This window comes from Gastrolobium bilobum, unplaced genomic scaffold, assembly GCF_033153095.1.
Source record: "Gastrolobium bilobum isolate Gb01-03AN ecotype WA unplaced genomic scaffold, APGP_CSIRO_Gbil_v1 utg21558, whole genome shotgun sequence".
NCBI lineage: Eukaryota > Viridiplantae > Streptophyta > Magnoliopsida > Fabales > Fabaceae > Gastrolobium > Gastrolobium bilobum.
The window spans coordinates 41,296-59,001 of NW_026895134.1; the positions used below are offsets into that span (position 1 = coordinate 41,296).

General features: G+C 31.3%; 2 protein-coding genes and 1 non-coding gene across 3 annotated transcripts; 2 read left to right on the top strand and 1 right to left on the bottom strand.

Moving 5' to 3' along the window:
• The first annotated feature begins 3,678 nt into the window (after nt 1-3,678).
• LOC133289005 (uncharacterized) lies at nt 3,679-6,889 on the top strand. The gene is made up of 4 exons (XM_061486887.1): nt 3,679-3,864; nt 4,269-4,525; nt 5,081-5,532; nt 6,240-6,889. The coding sequence occupies exons 1-4, from the start codon at nt 3,758-3,760 to the stop codon at nt 6,504-6,506; spliced, it is 1,083 nt and encodes a 360-aa protein (XP_061342871.1). The 5' UTR covers nt 3,679-3,757; the 3' UTR covers nt 6,507-6,889.
• A 3,238-nt stretch (nt 6,890-10,127) lies between these two features.
• On the top strand, nt 10,128-12,607 carry LOC133289376 (uncharacterized). The gene is made up of 4 exons (XM_061487330.1): nt 10,128-10,257; nt 10,536-10,792; nt 11,202-11,653; nt 12,332-12,607. The coding sequence occupies exons 1-4, from the start codon at nt 10,160-10,162 to the stop codon at nt 12,605-12,607; spliced, it is 1,083 nt and encodes a 360-aa protein (XP_061343314.1). The 5' UTR covers nt 10,128-10,159.
• Nucleotides 12,608-13,510: 903 nt separating this feature from the next.
• On the bottom strand, nt 13,511-13,671 carry LOC133289466 (U1 spliceosomal RNA). Its single transcript, XR_009748495.1, has one exon. It is a non-coding gene; the product is annotated as a U1 spliceosomal RNA (small nuclear RNA).
• Nucleotides 13,672-17,706: the final 4,035 nt, after the last annotated feature.

A 17,706-nucleotide genomic window follows, 5' to 3' on the forward strand; every position in this document is an offset into this window, starting at 1 on the left:
ATAAGTTTAGCTTTATTTTTTTTTAAATTATTAAAAATAAATATAATATACACTACATAAATTAAAAAAATTATTTAATATCAAAATGTGTCCTAACATATCGAAATCTAACATTTTTAGAATTAACGTGTCAGAGTGTCATGTATCGTGTCCCATATCGATGTAACATAGGAATTGTCTGTTGACTGAAATTGCTTACGTAAATAGTAATTTTTTGTTTGCATTTAGGGTTTAGGGTTTATGGTTTATGAATCAAACAAAAAATTACGTAAAAACAGAAGTATAAAGCCATATTTATATATATATATATATATATATATATATATATATATGGTTTTATTAATCTCATGTTAAAGGAGATAAGTTATCTCATGTCATAGAAACAAACTTGAAGGTTCCATCACCTGAAAAATAAAAAAAAAAGTGGCACAGTTATCGAAGGGTGTGTAGGAGGGAGACTTATCTTATGTAGCATGAGAATAGTTTCTCTCATATATATATATATATATATATATATATATATATATAGGGAAAACATTTTCTCCTTTTAAAGGAGAAAATTTTTCTCCTACCAAAGACTCATAGTATAAATGGGTCCCACTTAGAATTTTTTTTCTCTTCACTATTTTGTAGGCTCCACTTATACTATGTGTCTTTGGTAGGAGAAAATTTTTCTCCTTTAAAAGGAGAAAATGTTTTCCCATATATATATATATATATATATATATATATATATATATATATAAGTTTTATATATGTCATGTTGTAGTAAACTTGTAGTGTCATGTTACTCTAATACATTTGATGTGGATCTCACTCAAAAAGAAAGAAGAAAAAAGAAAACAAAGTGGGGCCATCACTTTTTGTGAGAGTAACATGACATTACAAGTTTCCTACAACATGATATATATATATATATGGGCAAAGTGACTCTACTGTTACATAGGAGTTCTTATCTTCTGCCGGTGAGAGAAAATTTTTTGTGGAGTCCACATATGACAAAAAGGAAATAAGAAAAAATATTTGGCACAAAAATCGAACTATCAGCTGGAGATTGTTTTCTTTCCTGTGACATAAGGCTAGTTTATCCCTATATATATATATATATGGCTTTATACTTCTCTTTTTACGGGAAAAGTATTGTTCCTTCCTCCATACACAAGAAATCAAGGACCCCACCTCAAGTTTTTCTTCTTTGATTTCTTGTGTTTAGGGCAGCAATCAAATACTTACCATATATATACTTGAAAGCATTAAATGTGAGGAATCATAACATACAAAGGATGAAAGCATTAAATGTGATAAATCATAACCATACACCTATCTTTGCTGTACGTAAAGCGGCTGCAGAAATGATTTTACCACACACACACACACACATATATATATATATATATATATATATATAAGAGAAAAAAATATCTAATATTATTTTAGACAACTTTGTTTATTGTTTACTGAAACAACGTCGTTTTGAGATTGAAAAATTAAAAAATTAAAAAGATAAAGACTATTATAACCCTGAAATAAATTAAAATTACAAACACTCCATAATTTCGCCTCAAAATGACGTCGTTTCGGTGAACATTAGATAAAGTTATCTAAAGTAACTTTAGAAAAAACAAACCCTATATATATATATATATATATATATATATATATATATATATATATATATGAAAATCATTCTCTCATTTTGCATGATATAACTATTTTATATTCTTCTTACATAAAATGTTGTGCAATCACTTTTTTCTTTTTTTAATAGGTGGTTGGCTCCACTTCACCATGTGTCTATGATTGGAGATACTTATCTCCAACAATATAAGAGAAATAGAATCCATATATATATATATATATGAGGTAGGATCCTTTGACACCGGTGTCAAATTTTAATTTTGACACCTCATCTCAGAGCTGTTAGATCAAAAAAGATCAATGGTGTCACATGCTTGCAAATCAGAGTAATCGATTTTTTTTAATCTAACGGTTCTGAGATGAGGTGTCAAAATTGAAATTTGACACCAGTGTCAAAGGATCTGCCTCTATATATATATATATATATATATATATATATATATCCTTTAATGGTGGGCCACTAGCTTCTCTGTATAACATTAGATAACTACTCTAATGTAAAATGAGAGTAGTATTTTCTGCACACTCAGCTAATGTGGATTGTGTACCCACTAGGAGAGAGGGAAAAAGAAAGAAAGAGGGAGGCAGCGAAAAAAATTATTCTTCTTGTTGCAAGATAGGGGTGTTTACGGTCTGGATTAAATCGGTTTTGAAAGCAAAAATCATTCGATCCAATCCGTTCGGTTTGATCATGTAATCATCCATTTGGTTTGAATTTTTCTCCAAATCCGATTCGATCCAATCCAATTTTTTTCGGTTTGGATTGTATCAGTTTTCGGTTTTTTCAAAATCCTAAAATTTGTTTCATGATTATTGTGCAAATAACATCTTTTGTATATATTGGTTTTGTAAAAAAAAAAAAATTTGAAATACAAAAGCATCATTAAATGATAATATAAATTTTTTTTTGGGCAATGAAATATGAAGCTCTACACAGATGAAATTTTGTTGATGAGATGTGACTAAATTTTTTCTTGGGTTTAGCTGATGGATTAATGAGTCTTGGGTTTAGAAATTTTTGGGCTATGATTGAGGAAAGACCCGAGTAGGTAGAGAGGAATTAATATATTGGATCGGCTTTCATCAACCAATCCAAAAATTGATCCAATCCAATTAAAATTTGCATTTTTTTCGGTTTTCGATTTTTCGGTTCGGTCCCTGCGGTTTGAATCGGTTTGGATCGGTTGATGAATACCCCTATTACATGAATACCCTTATTGCAAGATAGAACTTTATTTCCTACACATATAATGATTTCCATTTTTTTTCTCTCTTTCTATTCATATAAGTTTTACACACTTTTATATATGTGTAAGATTTAAAATTATCTCATACAACATAAAAAACATTAATCTCTCATATATATATATATATATGAGTTTATTATTTTTGTAGTTTGAAATTATTTCATCGGATCATCGCTTCGCGACTAGTCTGATTCAGAACGAGTTTATGATTAAGGTTTTTTCTTATATTATAAGAGATAAATTTATCTCCTATACATACATAAAAATATATGAAACCATATTTTCTCTTTGGGAAATCATTTGATTATGTTACATAAAATCCACTGTTGCTTCCTGCACATGGATCGATACGTGTGCATCACTTTTTTATTTTTAGTTTTTTATAAAAACTGGTGGGGTCTACTTGCATTGTGAGAGTGACATGATGGAAGCTTTGTCATGTGACATAATATTCATAAATCTCTTTCTCTTATTCTCTTTTTCTTTGGAGTTTGCATTCATATTCATCGTTTAATATGACCACAAAATTTTTTTTATCCACACAATATTTTTTGTGTGTGACCCACGTTACAGAATTTCTGTAACATTACATAATCATTTTTTCTATAACATAACACTTACAAAACTTTTTTTTAGTACAACTTATAAAAATCCTTTTTCTGTATACGAGGTCGGTGTATATAGAAAATAAATTATTTCGTACAAACATTTTTTGAACTAAACTGAAAATCTGGAAATGTGTCGGCCATTCCAAGTTCCAACTATGCAAAAGTTTTATATATATATTTTTTATTTCCATTAAATAAATAATAGTGTATAGCAGTTGCAGTGGAAAAATGTGAACCGGGAACAAAGGAAAGCAAAGAATCGAAATGGAAAAGCAAGATGGAAACAGAGTGGTGATCCTAGGAGGCGGTGTTGCTGGTTCTCTCGTTGCTAAATCTCTTCAATTCCATGCCCATGTCACTCTCATTGATCCGTAAAAGCTTCTCTTTCTTTTCCTATCTTCAAAAGTTTTTTTTTTTTTTTTTATCAAATAAAAAAGATTCCCCCTTGTTTAATTATGCTAAAGCTGATATTTTTAATTCGAATTTAGCTAATTGCAGCACCCCTTTTTTGTTTTTAATCGGTAGGGTTATTGGGTTGAAGATTATGCTGTATTTAATTTTTACCCTCGTGTAAATTTGGAATCTTTATCGCTTTACGGAACTTCCCAGATTTTCAAGTTTCAATTTTGAGGTTGAGAAGTGTGTTTTTGGAATTATTTGAGGTTTGTTATTCATTTGATGATTGAAGTGTTTAGATTTCCATGCACATGGTTGTTGTTGTCAACTTGTTTTTGTGTGTCTGTCTTTCTTCTGATTTAGTGCAATTGACATCCAGGAAGGAATATTTTGAGATTCCTTGGGCAAGCTTGAGGGCAAAGGTTGAGCCATCCTTTGCAGAGAGGTTGGTGATCAACCATAGAGATTACCTCACCAGTGGTGACATTGTTATATCCAGTGCTGTGAATTTGACCGAAACCGAAGTGTTGACCGCAGATGGCCGTCGGATTGTCTATGACTATCTTGTTATTGCCACTGGCCATGCAGATAATGTCCCCAAAAGTAGGAGTGAAAGACTTAATGAGTACATAGAAGGTAAATTTGAACATATATCTTTACCAAGAAGGGGAACAAAAAAAATTATGAATTTAAACTGATGCAGAATATGTAGCTCATGAGTTGAGCCTACATCTGTAGTAAAGAATGCATTTCAATGTTTCTGATATTATTATTGCTATGGCTAACCTTCGAGGAGAGTAGGTTGTTTCCATTGGATTCAAGTAGGCCTAATTATTACAATTGGCTGCAATGCCTTTCTCTCATTACATGAAATGAAGCATTATATGGTTTTAAGTATTTATTAAAAACACAAAGGACCATGGAGGTCTTGCAGGGCCATGGAAGAAATATTAGAACACAAAAATAACTGATTGAATTCCAAGTACATTGCTATTTATATCATTGGTCTTGTTTAGAGCAATATGGGATTATTTTGTGTTATTGTTTTCGTTTCAATCATATCATGCATTGACATTGCTCATTTTAGTCTTTAGCATAATGTTTTTGTGAGTGCTTTTATGGAGTAGGTTCAACCATGTAATGAATTGTCATAGTCAGCACTTGAGTTATGAAGTTCATTTTCTCTGGCAGAAAATCAAAAGATAAAATCTGCTCACTCCATTCTGATTGTTGGAGGAGGTCCTACTGGTGTGGAACTTGCTGGAGAGATAGCTGTTGATTACCCAGATAAGAACGTTACTCTAGTGCACAAAGGATCAAGGCTGCTGGAATTCATTGGGGCAAAAGCTTCTGAGAAGTCTCTAAAATGGTTGAAATCAAAGAATGTTGAGGTGAAACTAGCACAATCAGTTGATTTGAACAATGCCACAGATGGACGTAAGATATATCAAACTTCACTTGGAGAGACCATCGAGGCAGATTGTCATTTCTTATGCACAGGGAAACCGCTTGCTTCAGCTTGGCTAAAAGATACTGTGTTGAAGAATGACTTGGATTTTCATGGAAGGATTGTGGTGGACGAAAAATTGAGAGTCAAGGGTCGGGGTAACGTTTTTGCCGTTGGAGATATTACAGACATTCCAGTAAGTGCATACTGTTAGTAATTTATTCAGCTTTTCATGATAGTATAATTTTATAGGTATTCACACCCTTTTATAATAAACTCATCCAGTTACTCAGTCTTGTGCTGTTCCCTTGATATTCTGTTCGTTTCACTTGAACTAGGCTGAGAGGTCATGCTTTATTGCCTGGATTTTGGGCAGAATTGAGTTTCCACTTACTAGTAATGAAAATATTGATGTAAAATGAATGAGAATATTGCTTGTGTTAATTGCTGCTAAATAGGAAAAAATAACTTGGCTTTGTCAATAAATTATAGTAAGCTCATGAAACTAGTTTTCCCCCAATTCTATTTGAGATATTTGCTTCATTGCAATATTGTTTTCCAGTCCCTTTTTTTCTTGAGCAGTTGTCTGACTGGAGGCTTTACTACCTGTCTATATCTTTCATTATTGTTCTTTGGACCTATTCAGCGGCTTTGTTGTGGAAGAAAAGTGTCCAAAATCCTTGAATTTAGAGACTTGAGTTAATGTGTGACATCAAATTTTAAAAGTGGATGTACATGCATAATTTCCTTCAGATTTATGTGATTGTGTTATTTAGGCTGTTTATATACCAGCCTCTTTGATTTTGTCCCGTATAAATTGGTTCTACACTATAAATCTGTGGCATTTTAATCTCTTTACATGATGCCTGATAGGAGGTTTTTTAATGTAAATATATACAACAGGAAATCAAGCAAGGGTTTTTGGCACAGAAGCAGGCTGAAGTGGTTGCAAAGAACTTGAGGCTGATCATTGAGGGAACAAAAGAATGTGGGATCACTGGGATGGAAACTTACAAGCCACATTCAGTATTGGCAATAGTTTCACTTGGGAGGAAAGATGCGGTGGCACAGGTCCCATTAATGACAATTTGTGGAAGAATTCCTGGCATCATCAAATCTGGAGATTTATTTGTTGGTAAAACAAGAAAACATATGGGACTCAACCCTTAAGTTTTGCTAGCTTGACTCGATATTATGCATGGTGTGGATACAAAATCAATCTGTTTCGTAGTTTGTGTACAATATTGGTATATCTTCAGTTTGTTCTTATATGTAAAAAGGGCAATCTGGTGCTATAAAGCTCCCTCCCTACACAGGGTTCAGGGAAGGGTCAATAGTAGGTAGTCTTACCTATGCATTGGCAAGAGGCTGATTACAGTAACATGTGGACAATAGCAACAGTTGTGTCTAGGGTACCATATGTAAATTATTTTTATTCTGATAAAGGGGTGTTTCTTGAGATGTGATTGTGTGAGTCAGAAGAGGGATACAGATATTACTATTGAACTATTGTAGCATTGACATATTTGGTTTGATAAATTTGATTGGATGAGTAGTTGGTTTATCTGCAAAATGTTTGATATATACTACATGCCTCTTTTATATATCTGCATGTTTGTCCCTTCTTAAGTTCTCTTCTCACCAACCTAACCAAACCAAACTCATATAGATGGTGGGGTCTGGGGTGTACACATTCCATGGAATATAAATACTGCATTGTTTTAGCATGTTGATCATTGACTTGGTTAGAGAATTCTGTGTGCTATATCGAATTATAAATTTTTTTAGAAAAAGAGTCGTTAAGTAATATTGTGTAATATTAAAATTATGAAGAATTTTCTATTGATAATTATGTTAACGACCGGCACCTTGTAATCAAAGTTGGAAGTTTACAAATACGGAATTAAAATCATTAGCTTAAAGACTAAAAATTTGCCAATGTAATTACAAGGGTCGATGTCTGTCTAGAAGAATCTGTAACAAAAATAAATAATCTGGAGTGTTGGGTAGAGGAGATATTTATTTTTAGCGAGGAAAAAAAGATTTTTGGAAATATGGTGAGAAATTTTTGGGAAAAAAAGATATTTATTTTTACAAGGGTGGATGTCTGTCTAGAAAATTTTTCCGGGAATATTGGATTAATTTTATTGATTCTATGTTTGGTTGAATGTAAAATATTGATGGGAATCTGAATCGAAATGACAAAATTACCTATCATTTTAAATGTTGAATCTCTTGTCAGTCATCAAACATTCATTTTTCCATAGCATTTTCGTCTCAAAATGTTACACGTTTCTCAATTAGTGGGAAAAAAATAATACTATGAATGGTATAGTATTATTTTTTGAAAATGTGTAGTTAAAAATAAAATGACGGAGAAAAAATATTCTGAAATTATTTTCACTTTTACTTATATCAAATACGATAAAAAAAAAAAAAAAATTTCATCCCACTTTCTCACCATTTTAACCAAAAAAGTTATACCAAACACCCCTTAAACTTATTGGCATTTTCTTAGGCATGACAAAGCTGAGTGATTATCCAACTCATTCCAGATGTCCCATCAACTTTTGGTATTAATTCTCGTTGAGTATTTATATTGTTATGTTCATGATAAGAATCCCAAGGCCAACTCATCTAGATGGAAGAGAAAAATTCAATTTTCCACCCGGTTAGTCATAGGCTGATGAAAGTAATGGATAATAATCTAATCCTAAACTAAACAAGTTTGGACTGAATCAAACTCACAATTCTCAACTTATTATAGGATGAATACTAGTGGGAAATAGTTTTTTTTTCTTTCGGTCATAGGAAGAATGGAGAGAAAAAAAATTCTATTATACTAAGAAGGTCCCAGAAACTTATGCCAGAATGCAATCACAATGCGCTAAGGATATATTTCATTGCCTCCAACTCCGTGACAGCTATTCGCTCACACTGGAAAGAGAAGGGAAAAAAAAGTGTGAACACTTCATTTTGATCAAACTTTATCCAAATAAAAGGAAGAAAATAAAAATATCATACACACTATTTCTGTATTATTAGCAGGTCAACTTTAAAAAAGTAATTAATAAAGTAATTCTGATTTGATTGGAAATGTAACCATTTGTTTTGAAATTTTTTTCACCGATTCATTAATTAATTTATTAATTCGATCGAGTTGAACAGAACCATAAACCCTACCAAGTTTTTAATATAGATACATGTACAAAACTCGAACTCAAAATTACTTACTAAGCTGAAATAATATCTTACTAGTTGATTCACGTAATTATTGATATTTTCCCATTTTTATTCTAATCATCAGAAAAAATGATGTGATTTGGGAGATTGATTCGGCCAAAGGGAAGGACGAGGCAAAGTGTGATTCTCATCTACCTTGTTCCCTCTTCCCCTACTCTATTATTTTTTTCGGTAATACATTTTTAATTTTATTTAGATACTTGTTAAAATTGTAAAAGATGATATTTTTAACGGTTAATTATTTTGGGAGGCTCTGTAATTTGTTTATGTAGCGTTTAACTTTTTCATGAAATGATTGGGTCAATTGGTATCGAATTTCCTATTATTTTTGTTCATTTTGTTTTGTGAGTAAATGTCTTGTTTTGTTATCAACAAGAAAAAAATACAAAAAAAGTTTAATCCTCTTTTTTAAATGTAGTTGTAGTATGAAAATTGGCGCTGTGTTAATTAAAAAAAAGTTATGGATTTTCTGTAGAATTTATGGTCTAATGGGGAATTTTATCTTTTTTTAAAAAATGATAAGATTTCTTTCGATAGTTTATTTTTGTAAAATTGATGAAGTTTTTTTTTTAATAGAACTATATTTTCGCGTAAATAATGTCATTTTCCTGATATTTTTTGTAAGTACTAAATCTTAGAACTTTTTGTCAATTTTGAGATTTTCTAGAATTAGATTCTTCAAAAACAATTGATCAACTTTTTTACGTTTAAAATTGAAGAATATTAAAAATGAAAAAATAACATAAATAGAGTTTTTTTTTTATAATAAATCATCATAACTTTATTTGATTTCCATTTTTATTTATATAAAAAAATATCAATTTTTGAAGTATTTTTCTTTATTGTAAATATATTTTTATTTAATTTTAGTTTTATTTGTTAAGGAAAATAAGAAATTAAATGTTAAATTTTTATTTTTATTCCAAACTACGTTCATTTTATTTTATTTTTCCTTTCTACGATTTAAATCTTTGGCCTTTAGAATTTAATATAGGATATAGAAAAATAACAAAATAACAAAAAATAATATTCCCCCCCCTTTTTCTTATTGGGCTTCTCGTAAATATTTGGTCTTTAATTTATATTCTTATTTTGTATACTGTTTTGTTTTTATTTTCCCTCTGGAATATTTTAATGTTTGAGTTAATTTTTAGGTCGTTGCATTACGAAAAAAGATTGTATTATGATTTTGATTTTTGCCGTTTTATTTGAATAATTTTCTCAAGGAATTCTTATCAAACAAGCCACAGCTTATATAAGCTGGCAACTGGACTTTCTTTTGAGGGTCCAACATCATAAGGATTCACAAATATTTTATTGTTTTTTTTATTAAATAATATTTTTCTTAAGAAATTGTAAAAAGAAAAGTTGAACTCAGCATCCAGGTTGTGAACTAGGATGGTATCTACCATTTGTGTTTGGTCGTTTTAATGTCCAAATTCAAATGCTGACATTTTCACTTTGATGATACATGCAATGACGCAAAGACATCTATTTATGCTGTTGCCTTATCTTGTTTTGAGAACATAACAATCATTACATAGTTAACTTCAACCACAGGTGAGTGAAAGCATAAAACAATGGTGGAGAAGAAAGTTGTCATCGTAGGAGGTGGTGTTGCTGGTGCCATCCTCGCAAAAAGTCTACAACATCATGCCAACATCACCCTTATTGATCCGTGAGTTCTTTCTTTGTATATGTAGCAATATCATGGTTTCTTAGTAGTTCAATTCATGCTCTTAATATCTATGTTTAATTGAATGTTGTATAGTTTTATTTATCAGTAGTTTCAAATCTAAATTGAGTGGTTATTTTGATATGACATTTACAGTCTACTCTAGCTGGCTATGCTCTTAGAATTTGATTTGAGAGAGTAGGAGGCTTTATTATGTTTCATGCACAAACATAGAACTTGTTCTGTAAATTGTTGCACTGACTGAGAACTATTAAACACAGGAAGGAATATTATGAGATTCCATGGGCATGTTTGAGGGGATTGGTTGAGCCATCCTTTGCAGAAAGGACAGTGATCAACCATAGAGAATACTTCACAAAAGGGGACCTTGTTATATCCAGTGCCATCAACATATCTGAAACTGAAGTTTTGACTGCAGATGGCCGTCAGATTGCTTATGACTATCTTGTTATTGCCACTGGCCACACTGAACCAATCCCCAAAACCAGGAGTGAAAGACTTGATCAATATAAAGGAGGTAATACTTGAGGGTATCTCTATATAGTCTTTGCACAAAGATGGAAAAAAAATCACTCCCATTTAAACCCGACTAGCGAGTGTGGGGTGGAGGCAATCCTTGTACGCAGTCTTATCCTTGCACAATTGCAAAAAGACTGTTTCCTCGATTCGAACCCATGACCTTTCGGTCATAAAATAACAGCTTAACCACTGCTCCGATTCGCCTTCTTTTATAAATTCAATTTTATAAAATTCAATTTTATGAAATATCAATGAATCTTGATATTTCATCTACTGTGATGATTGTGCATTCCTAATCAAAGTTCTAACATATAATAAATTGCTATAGCATGTTTTGGATTATGTTGTGTGAATGATATTCAATGTGTCTATTTCATTTGAGTGATGAGGAGTCTTTTCACTGGCAGAAAATACAAAGATAAAATCTGCAAGTTCAATTTTGATTGTTGGGGGAGGTCCAACTGGTGTTGAGCTTGCGGCAGAGATTGCTGTTGATTTTCCTGATAAGAAGGTCACAATAGTGCATAAAGGATCAAGGTTGCTGGAATACATTGGGCCAAAGGCTTCAAGGAAGACTTTGAAGTGGCTTCAATCAAAGAAAGTTGATGTGAGACTAGAGCAATCAGTGGACTTGGACTCCTTCACAGAGGATAATAGGACATATCAAACTTCACTTGGAGAGACTATTGAAGCAGATGCTCATTTTCTATGCACAGGGAAACCGCTTGGTTCAACATGGCTTAGAAAAACTCTTTTAATGGATGACTTGGATGCTGATGGAAGGATAAAGGTTGATGAATACTTGAGAGTTAAGGGCCGGAGCAACATTTTTGCAATTGGAGATATTACAGATGTTCAAGTAAGTGCTAGCCAAATCCAAGTCATTTTGACTTCTTTTTTCTTCTTTTTTGTAGGAAGGATCCTAATCAAACCATTTATAACAAATTCAGCAAGTTGCTAGTCTTCTTAGTTTCTCTCCTCATTCTATGATATACACATGTGGTGCAGTCAACTTTTGTCTGTTGGTAATGAAGTTGGCTAATGAATCATGCTGAGTTGTCTGGTCTGTTCAACGTTGGTTATAAGTTCTACTTATTATTAATGACAGCAGAGGTTTACAAAAAATAAGAATAATATTTGTACCAATTTAATTACTTATTATTCATGATTGAGTCAAATCCATGAATATTAATTTCCCCTAATTTCATTCTGACTTATTCATGTTGCATGGCATCATTTAATTTCTAATACCCTTCTTATAGCTAAACAGTTGGTTTGAGGTTTCACTGCATGCCCATGTCTGTTATTGTTTGTTTGTCTTTTTCTTTTCCTTGTTCATTATCTTAATTAAGGATTTAAAATCCTTAACTCTAGAGATTAAAGTATTTCTGTAATTGTGTTACTTAGTCTCCTTGTTGTCTGAGGATATTTGAATGTCAGTAACTTGGCTCTATCTTTTAAATCTGTGACATTTTAAATATCTTTGAAAGGAATCCTAATAAATGCAAGATGTTTTGATGTGAAATCTATGCCACAGGAAATCAAACAAGGGGTGTATGCACAAGGTCATGCTCAATTGGTTGCCAAGAACCTGAAGCTATTGATAGAAGGAGGAGGCAAAGAGCCTAAATTGGGAATTTACAAGGCACAACCACCAATATCTATTGTTTCACTTGGAAGAAAACAAGGGGTTGCACAATTCCCATTCATGACAGTCCTTGGAAGGTTTCCTGGCATGATCAAGTCAGGAGATTTGTTTGTGGGCAAAACCAGAAAGGCATTAGGACTTGAACCTAAAGTTAAAAAATCTTAACTTGATTTAGGGAGTGGTGTGGTGTTTACATAAGTATTCAACTCTTCCTTTTCTGGTTATTGTTTTTCCTTATGTTATGTGTTTTCTTTCAGTTTGTTTTCAGAACCCTGATATTCAAGTGTTACTATGAATTCATTGGAACGTTTATGTAAAGTCGATTGCTTTTATAAATGCCTCTCTTAAATCTTGATTTTATTTTGTGAAGCAAGTTTTTGTTATTGTGAAGCAAGTTTTGCTAAAGTAGATTTTATTTTGTTATTATCTCAAAACAAACAAATAAACACTAATATGAAGCAAGTTTAAACAAAGTTAACTGATTAAAACAGAAGATATGGGGGTACAGAATTTTTGGAGTTAAGAGAGAAGAGAAGAAAAGAAAGTGAATTTTGTTTACTACGTGGATGATTTTTTTGTTTTCTTCTTTAATCTGCAGAAATATTGTCTTGATGACATTAATGTATGCTCTTCTTGGTGAATATCGGGTTTGAAAGGAAAGACAGAGTCAAAATTCCAAAATGACATTCATGGATTGGATAGAAATGGAATGTAGTGACATGATGTGTGTTTCGTATACTTACTTTCTACATATAATAATATACAACGGAATCTAGTACCTGGTTTTATACCATGGTCCTCTAGTAGACAAGTACATCTCAATAAACTAACTACTAAATTGATTCAGTTTTGTGTTGCTCATGCTCTTCTGGGATAATACCTACATCATGAGAATGATTAAAAATGACATCAATGGATTTCCCACCATAAGCCAATAAGGTAAACCATTAAAATTCGTAAGTAAACTAATGGTAAGCAAAATGTAGAAAATAATAATAACATTAAACAATGCAACAACGGATGACACGAAACAACAATTAAATATAAAGAAATTTTCGACTCAGATTAGAAGGGGCCGCGCGAACGCTGGCCCCCACTACCACAAATTATGATGTAGGCTCTCCTACTTGAGGAGACCTTAAACTAGCACCCCTCCTAAGTGCAATGGAGGTCACTAGCCTAGGCCATGGGCCTTCTTGATCACCCATTGACCCCATCCAGGTAAGTATGTTCAAATGTTGGTTATAAGGTTTATTTTATACACTTGGCTTATATTAACATCTTCATCTGTTTACAATGTGGGGCTCAACTATACAACAAACCAAGCCACACTGTAGATGTGCGACTCAAACTACCACGCAATACTATCTCTTCTTTTGATTGTATACAGAAGTACCACATTATTTGATGATTTATTGGATTTGCGATATCTAAGAGACTGACATGTCTTTCTTTTTCACAATCTGATACATGGAGAAGTAGTATAGATATGAAGATATTAATAGCTTATCGCTTCTCCCTACGAGCTGCATAAAAAAAAAAAAAACTACATTTTAGAACCTTGTTTGATCATTCTTTCCTCAACTCTTGTGTCCCGGTGTTTGTCCCTGAAGATTTTGATTTTCTTCCAAGAGAAAGTCATGTTCAATTTATAGATCTGGAATGCAAAAATCATCTGTATAAAAAGTTAATGGGCTTTATTTGTCTTATATTACATAAGATAATATCTTTCTCCTAATGATTTAAAAGAACAGTGGGCTCTATTTTATTTTATTTTATTTTTTCTTTTTTAATAAGACCCACTACATGTTAGTCTTTATGGTTGGAGACATCTTTTCTTCTATGACATAAGACTAATAAATCCCAAAATTAATGTAAAAGAATGATTTTATTCAATTTTTTTATGTAAATGAACTATTCATTTTATGTATTCTTTTTGGAGGAGAGATATTCTCACTACCAAAATTTTCCACTACCAACTTACTACCTATCTAATCACCATTAGATTAATATTTTCTCTCTCTTCAAAAACTTTTTAACATTCTCTCTCTTTGATCCAATGGTAATGTGATGGGTAGTAAGTTAGTAGTAAAAAATTTTGGTAGTTAGAATATCCCCAGTCTTCTTTTTGTGAGATTTCTTCCCTTATATTTACATTTTATTCACACTTAAATGGACCCCAACAAGGGAAAGTCATGCTCATTTTCTGAAAAAGAGTGTAAAATGCTCCTCATGGGTCATGGGCCATGGGCTTTTATTGTCCTCGTACTCTCCATCCCACTTGCCAACGGCTGAATATATATATATGTTATAAAGGAGCACATAATTGGAATCTGGGCCCAGTTCAACGCGTTTGAGTCCAACAAGCGACCCTAACTAAACCACTTCATTTACCTAAACTTGAGGCGGTTAATTCTAAACTAAGTCTTGTACCTTTCAAGTTCCATGTAGGTCTTACAAGAATCAAAATTTTCAGGCCAATCTGTTTGATAGAGGGATAATACATTAAATAAGATCATGAAAGTTTGGCGGTGGGTATGAATTTCGATGCTATCAGACGGATAAATCTTTGGTACCACCGTTGTACCTAAGTGGGTATAACATTTTTCCAATCCTATCAAGCATGTGATAATAGATGATTTTATCTAATTTGCTATCCAAACAATAAATAGGAGAAAGAAAAGAGTTGAAGATGGAAAAAAATAATCTTGTAGGACCTATTTGAAAAATATGAGTGTAGGAAATGGATCTGAATCCTCTTAGGTTAAAAAAAACATGATATGGTCATATGGAGAATCATAATCATATAAATGTGGATCAATAGTAATAAAAGAAAAGAAAAAAATATTAAAATAGATAGTTACAAAATTATACCATTGATTCACTTTGTACAGTTGTGATCTTCCCACATTATCATTTCATGCTTTTTTTTTTTAACATAAAAGAATCTATTTCCATAGGAAATAGTACTTTTCTTATAAAAGTATTACCCTTTTATGTATGGGATTTACATTTATTATTTCACATGACACAATTTTTTTCTACACACACAACATTTTGTGGAGTCCACACTTTTTGAAACAAAAAAAAAAACTATGACACGCAAAACGAATCTGTATAACATTACACAATCACTTTTACTACAACATAACTCTTATAAAACCCGTTATCTATGTAAGCTTTGATGCTTTCCGCCGATCCACCTACTTCAGTCTTCAACTAACCAAAGATGAAACACGGTGGTCCTATAAATGATAAAAGAAACCATTAAAGAGTTTTAATACTTCATAGGATTGGCTTTTTGACCATCACAGCATGAATAAATAAAAAATTACAAAATGGCAGAAAGGGAAAAGATTATGCATAGCATATCACTCTTCGCATGCCATCCCCAAAGCAAACTATGCCTTTTCAAATTGGTTTAAAGGGTAAGGAATTTGTTACCATTAATCGGAAGTTTTAAGTTCAAGTTCTAAGAAGAGAGAAACTGATTTTCGAAAATTCGTCTCCTATAATGAGTCAGATTATATTTAAATTGAACTAATCGAGTCATCGATAAATTTAGGATATATCTTAGGAAATAAATAAATAAAAATAGAAAAGAACTAATAAAGAAAATATTTTTTAATAATTTTTAATTTATGAAAATTATAAATAATTTAACTTAATTGTTAATAGGATTTTTTATTACTATTTTAATGCAATGCTGTCTATATAAAGAAAATTGATTTGACAAGAATTAATAACTCTACTAATTATTAATTTTATTTTAAAATTTGTTAAAAATAATAATATTTTATATTATTAAATATTAACTATTATATATAAAAAATTTATGTATATAATAATAATAATAATAATAATAATATTAAGCATTTAAATTAGTCGATGACAATGATAATTATTAACCAATCATTTGTGAAAAAATATTGAAAATATGGGCGCGTGTTAGAATATATAAATTTCAGTTGATACTTAATTTTTTAAATTATTGTCTGAGTATATTTATAATTTTAAAAAATTATTTTAAATTTAAAAACACTTATTATTCAATTCTAATGATATTGTCAAAAAATAAAACTAGGGATTATCTATGATTAATGAGGTTTTCTTTTTACCAAAAATGGATGGTTTTAGTTTCTAGGTTACCCCATAACATCGGCGGACCTGTATTGTTGTAAGTGTGTGCAAGTGCACACACAAATTTTTGAAAATAAAATAAAATATATTTTGAGTCTTCAATAAAAATTACATAGCCCAATTTAAACTCTTAGAAAAAAAAAGTCAACTCTCAGTCCCTTTGAATTCCAAAATAAATTCGGTTAGTCGAAATTGTGGCCCCTCTGAAATTCAAAGAAGACCTACATTAATCCCTCAAAAAGACTAACATGGGTCTATTTTGAAATTCAGAGAGATAACGAGTGAATTTTTTTTCTAAGGAATTAAATTGAGTCCCGTAATTTTTGTTTAGGACCCAAAATGTACTTTATTTTTGTAGTAAGTTCAAGTTTTCTTTTCTTTTTTATTTATATTCTTTTATTTTTTAAAACATTTAAAATTTTCTTTAAAAAGAAAAATTCGGGGACATTGTCTCCGAACCTCCATCCCTAAATATACAGACATAAATAATATTTTTTAAGTCCGCCACTGCCCCATAAACATAAAGAGCTTGGGTTATATTTTATATATGACAATAAAAGATAAAAGAATTTAAACAATGTCAAATGAAAGCAATTATGAATATCATATGCATCGTTAACTGCCTTTTCGAAATCATATTTATGAACTTTCATGAAATTCTCATCCCTCCTAGAAACTTAAATGAAAATAAAAGTAGCATTGAAATTTCCCCCCCTAATAACTGGTTATAGGAAATAAAGAGTTTGGCTTGAGTTGTGCAAAAAGCAATATACAAGAACGGTCAAATCTTTTCACTTTACACCATTTTGCAACTTTTTTTTTTAATTTAGATTTTGAAGAATTAAAATTTAAAATACAAAAAAGGAATGCCTTGTTTAATTTCAGTTCTAAAGCATATATTTATATTTTGAAGAATTAAAATAAAAAAATTGGTTGATTACTTGTTTTTTTCTTTCTTTTCTTTTGGTATCTTGAATGGGACAAACCCCCCCCCCCCCCCACAGGCTAGACAAAAGAAATAAAACGCGCCTACTAACACTACCTAAATCAACTAAGTACAACAAATAAATACCGGGGGGGGGAGGGGGGGATGAGAAGACACATAAGTCTTCTTCATCTTGATT

Bases quoted from the DNA above. Each gene is read 5' to 3' on its own strand.
- LOC133289005 (XM_061486887.1), top strand. From the start codon at position 3,758: ATGGAAAAGCAAGATGGAAACAGAGTGGTGATCCTAGGAGGCGGTGTT. The intron at 3,865-4,268 runs GTAAAAGCTTCT...ATTGACATCCAG, and splicing joins CATGTCACTCTCATTGATCC to GAAGGAATATTTTGAGATTC. The intron at 4,526-5,080 runs GTAAATTTGAAC...TTTCTCTGGCAG, and splicing joins ACTTAATGAGTACATAGAAG to AAAATCAAAAGATAAAATCT.
- LOC133289376 (XM_061487330.1), top strand. From the start codon at position 10,160: ATGGTGGAGAAGAAAGTTGTCATCGTAGGAGGTGGTGTTGCTGGTGCC. The intron at 10,793-11,201 runs GTAATACTTGAG...TTTCACTGGCAG, and splicing joins ACTTGATCAATATAAAGGAG to AAAATACAAAGATAAAATCT. The intron at 11,654-12,331 runs GTAAGTGCTAGC...TCTATGCCACAG, and splicing joins GAGATATTACAGATGTTCAA to GAAATCAAACAAGGGGTGTA.